We start from the raw sequence: 5085 nt of genomic DNA on the forward strand, positions 1-5085 counted from the left end.
CCTAAATCTTTCTTTAAAAATATATATCTTTTTACATACCTTCATATTTCATTCATATTCTTCATTTTTTCTGTTCCTTTGCTTTTATATTTTTTCGACTAAATCGGAAAAAGAGAAATTGAGAACAATTATATACAAAATTTATTTTAACAAAACGAGGTTTGAAATATATTAAATTTCGTAAGTTATATATATATATATATATATATATATATATATATATATATATATATATATATATATATGTATGTATGTATGTATGTATGTATAGCTTATGAAAATTTAAATTTAATATATTTCAGACCTTAGTAAAACTTGAAATTTGTGTGATTAAATTGAATATTAATAAAAAAAAGATGAATATATAGAATATATAAAATAATTAGGATAAAAATATATAATATTATAAATATATACGATATTAAATCGATAATACAAACGATGGTATTACGCAAAATTGTATGAGACAATTATATAAAATTATATAAAATAATTTAGATTTAATTAGTGTTAAATCACTCAGTCTTCACACATATATCATGCATATATTTTATTTCGATATCAAAAATTGGAGATTTTCAAATATATTTTTCAAACTGTTTTTAAGATATCTTTGTATGCTGCCTCATTGATATTTTTTTAATTATTGATGTTTTAATTTTAATCTCAAACCATATTTTTCTAAATAAAAATTCGATCAATGCTTTGTGTGTGTTTACATGTGTATGTGTGTATCACGCGAAGAGATTTAAATTTAAATCTGAATCTCTGCTCAAAAATGATAAATTAAATAAATTACGTTAATCAAATAATTTTAAAACAAAAGATTAGAAATACAATTGTAGAAAATTCATTCAGCACATTAGATTGTTTTCATAAGGTATATTTTTAGCGCAAAATTATATATTTTAGAGATTTTTAAAGATTTGTGTATGAAAAAAATTAGGTTAGAAAACTGGTTAAATTATCATATACGCAATAATTATAAAATTCTTTTAAAACTAGTATTATTATCAAAATAAATTGTATTTAATAAAAAGAGTTATTGTCTATTCAAAAATAAGGATTACAATCATAAATTTTAAAAAGTCATGAAGAAATTCTCATGTAGTAATCTTATATCTTATTCATGCGTCATTGGATGAAAAGATGTCGAACGATGTCGAAATGACATATAAAAGGTAATCAGTGAACTTTAAATTATACTATAGAGTTCATTAGACATGATAGAATATATCAAACGAATGGTATGTATAATTATATATTAGTTTTATATATACTAATATCTGATATTAAGTTTTATAGAGTAGATATTTTGGAAGAAAATTATAACCATGTTCATTATCTATCATTATCAGTTTTTTTATTTTACATTTAGTCATTACATATCTTATCTAATCTGCATCAAATCATTTCCAGAAATTATGGTGTAAAAACAATACATTTAATATTTCTTTTCATTATATACTAACATGGGAAAATAACTATTATATGAAGAATGATCATCAGTGTTGCTCTTTATTTACAAAAATAATACTTTAAATTTAATACATTTTTGACAAGAATAAGTGAGTATATTTTATATACAAGTGATATTTTATATGTAATGCATTTTTTTATGAAATTTTTTTTATTCTAGAATGCAGTTGAGCAAAAACATAATTATATAAAAATGTCTTCATTATCTCAAAAAGTAAAACTTCCCAAATCTTCTGACCAATATATTCAATTACAACAATTATTACCAATTAAATTTGCACGTAAGTATAGTCTCTAAGCGTGATTTAATTTTCGAACAATTGTTCACAAAATTATTGGTGCAAATAAATATAAAATAGAATTTTATTCTTCCAGGAGGAAACGAAAAATACAAAATGTCAAATGCTCTGAATGCCATTATTCCATATGCTACTTTAAGAATGCATAGTGTTAATCAATTATCTAATGAAGAATGTGCTAATGCAATTGTCAATCATCTGCGATCAAGTAATAAGTTTATGCAAAATGATCCCACATCAGAGCGATTTAGAATGGAAACATTAAGAGCAATGCCACAATGTCTTACTGTAAAAAGATCTGTCAAATCACAACTATTGGCGACTGTTAATCGGAGGACAAAGAAAAAATCGATTAGTTATTGGAAATGGCTTAAATATAACATTAGTTTAAAAATTGCAAAGGTAATAATGTTAATTTTTGAAGTCATTATTTCTATGTTATAAAATAAAACAAAAAATAGAATTAAATTGTTTGGGTATAGATTTGGGTGACAATACAGAATACTTTGCTGACAATGGAATTATGGCATCAAATGATAAAAACTATTGAGAGTCACAATGGAAGTGGTGTAGCAACATACTTCCAATTTTTGAGATGGTTGCTTCTTCTGAACATAATTTCCTGTATTTTAAGGTATATGCTTTTTCATTCAATTATAATAAAAATGTAAAATAAAAAATTGAATTTTAAAATTATTTGAGATTAAAAGGTAGAATTTTTTGCATAAATCATAATTTTGTGATTCCTGTTTGATATTAATAAAAATAATATTTTATATATGTTGCTCTCTGTATTAAATGCAGAAAAAACAAAATTTTAATGAATATTTTATGTTTGCAGCATGTTTTTTATCGTACTACCACAATCATTGAATCAAACACATATGCCAAACAATATTAAAGTATTAGACTTTTTAACAGGCAGTGTAAGTACAATTATGTTATAGGTAGCATGTTTTTTTTTAAATGCACATATTGCAACATTTTGATTTGCAGGGCTTTTTCTCTCACACAATAATGTATTATGGTTTTTATTCCAATGGCACAGTAGATACACCATTTGGGACCAAATATAGCATTCCGTTTGCCTATTTCCTAACGCTGCTTTTTTGTTACACAGTTACTTTTATTATACTTTCTGTGAAGTATGTAATAAAATTTAATCATTTTAGACACTAAAATATGAATATTTACCATTTATGATAACAATAATACATTCTTTTTCAGAGTTATATCTTCTTATAGAAAATCTTATGTCGAAACACGTGGAAAAGTGCACGATTTATATAGCAACAAAATATTTTGCGGGTGGGATTTTAGTATATCTTTACCAAAAACTGCCGCTTTGCAATCAGCCTCTATTTACAAAGAATTAGAGGAATTATTGGCAGAAACGAGACAACAAGCGCATTTGCATTGGCTTGATAAGTTTTTGTTGATTATAATGCAACTTAGTGTAACAGCTATTATTATATTTATGATTTGTGGTGCTAGTACATTTGTTTGGCTGCTATTAAGGCACTACGAGATAGGAGCATCCGGAATCATTTCAGTGATGATTGTACCAACAATCATTACTATTATTATTCATATCTTTCCAACAATTATTTCCTACTTAGTGAGTGCATTTTCTCTATTATTAAAAATCATCTTAATTAAATTATAATGAAATGTGTAATTATATAGTACAAATAATTATAATATTAATATCTCTCTTTTTTTAGGCATCATTGGAACATTATAACAACAAACGTACGGAACTTTATGTGACAGTTGTTAGGAATCACACGGTCGCTGCAACAGTAATTGGTACCTTATTTGTCTTCTGGATAATCAATAGTACATCACATTGTTGGCAAACAAAATTAGGAGAAGAAATTTATCGACTTATCGTACTGGATTTCATCGCTTCCATATTTGGAATGTGTTTCCAATTTATACGTTCTATGCTATATAAGAAATTGTCGACGAAAATTGGCAAACCAGAATTCAATATTGCTCGCAATACGTTGAATCTTATATACAATCAAACGCTTTTTTGGATGGGTTTCTATTTCAGTCCGCTAATATCCCTTATAATTGTAATAAAACTGATCTTCACGTTTTATATAAAGAGATACGAATTGAAAAAATGCTATCGACAATCATCGCAGCCTTGGCGGGCGGCACAAACGCAAACTTTGTTCTTGGCTCTTGCATTTATTGGCATGATCATCATGTTACTTATAATAGGATATATTATTACGAATGTGAAAAGTGACGATTGTGGGCCGTTTAGAAATTATTCTCACACTTGGGATTTTATCATCAATGGGATATTATCGTTAAAAAGAGATAGTAAATTTTGGAGTATTATTTCGGAACTTGCGAGACCGGTAACTGGCGCTGCAATATTAGTTGGCATGTGGTAAATATCTCAATTATTATTATAATATTATTATTCATATCGTTATGATAAAATGAGATATAGATATTTATTCAATATTTTTCTGAAAGTATTGCAGTGTACTGTTTGCGAGCAAAAACAGAAGCGAGTAAGGAAATGTTGCAAATTTTGTCCAACATGCTTCTTCTGCAATCTCAAGATAAGCAATTTCTCATGAAAAGTTTCGCTAAATTTGCCAACGAACGTAAGTCACATTAAATTATGATTACATTTATATAATTATTGATAACAAGTTATTTGTATTTTCATTTTTATTAGGTACTTTTGTGCATAGTGAGATTAATCTTATTCAACATGCTAGCTCTACTGAACAAAACCATGAAAATGAAGAAATTGTATTGTCTCGCCGACGTAATTTACCGTCAACCAGTTTCGAGGAGAGATTATAATATATGTATACTAATTTGACAATTTGGTGACAAATTGCCAAAGTATTAGAAATTAACATTTAGAATATTTTCTCATAGTTATATATTTATGTTTATAAATATTATTTTAAAATACTAATGCTTTTATAAATTTGAACATTTAAGATTGCGCTATTGTGTATGATAATATAAAAGTATATTTTTAATATAAGAAATTTTTATAATATAAAAACTTTTTATAAGTATTCATATAACGCTAAATTTATAAAATTGAAGTGAGAAAACATATATTCTATATATATGAACAGATATTTTATATTTTATTATAATATATATAGAATATTCGAAAATCTATGAGTTTATATATTTTCCAATTCTCGCGTCGTCGTCATAGTAACGTGATATAAATATGTATAACATAACGTATGACTTAGAAGGCATCTTCATATATATTTATTATTTGATATTTTTTAGATCTATTATTCTCTCTCTA

The 5085-nt window shown here is 25.5% G+C and overlaps 1 protein-coding gene across 4 annotated transcripts; it reads left to right on the plus strand.

Annotated features, from left to right (window-relative positions):
• The first annotated feature begins 990 nt into the window (after positions 1-990).
• Positions 991-4812, plus strand: LOC145967230 (transmembrane channel-like protein 5). 4 transcript variants are annotated; one of them, XM_083091914.1, is made up of 11 exons: positions 993-1247; positions 1420-1568; positions 1640-1760; positions 1855-2180; positions 2261-2412; positions 2620-2704; positions 2775-2923; positions 3006-3396; positions 3503-4185; positions 4275-4408; positions 4483-4806. In XM_083091914.1, exons 3-11 carry the CDS (start codon positions 1673-1675, stop codon positions 4611-4613), a joined length of 2139 nt encoding a protein of 712 aa, XP_082948040.1. In that variant the 5' UTR covers positions 993-1247; positions 1420-1568; positions 1640-1672; the 3' UTR covers positions 4614-4806. The 4 variants fall into 4 exon arrangements, with proteins under 4 accessions (XP_082948039.1, XP_082948042.1, XP_082948040.1 ...); XM_083091915.1 differs by having other exon boundaries at positions 993-1181; XM_083091913.1 differs by lacking the exon at positions 1420-1568 and having other exon boundaries at positions 991-1247; positions 4483-4812.
• Positions 4813-5085: the final 273 nt, after the last annotated feature.

This window comes from Camponotus vicinus, unplaced genomic scaffold, assembly GCF_025532165.1.
Source record: "Camponotus vicinus isolate PSW18456_S1 unplaced genomic scaffold, iyCamVici1.0 SCAF_2, whole genome shotgun sequence".
Taxonomy (NCBI): domain Eukaryota; kingdom Metazoa; phylum Arthropoda; class Insecta; order Hymenoptera; family Formicidae; genus Camponotus; species Camponotus vicinus.

Excerpts from the sequence above, each read along its gene's own strand:
- LOC145967230 (XM_083091913.1), top strand. The coding sequence starts at position 1,224 with ATGATAGAATATATCAAACGAATG. Across the intron at positions 2,413-2,619 it reads ATAATTTCCTGTATTTTAAG|CATGTTTTTTATCGTACTAC; the intron begins GTATATGCTTTT and ends TTATGTTTGCAG. Across the intron at positions 4,409-4,482 it reads CGCTAAATTTGCCAACGAAC|GTACTTTTGTGCATAGTGAG; the intron begins GTAAGTCACATT and ends CATTTTTATTAG.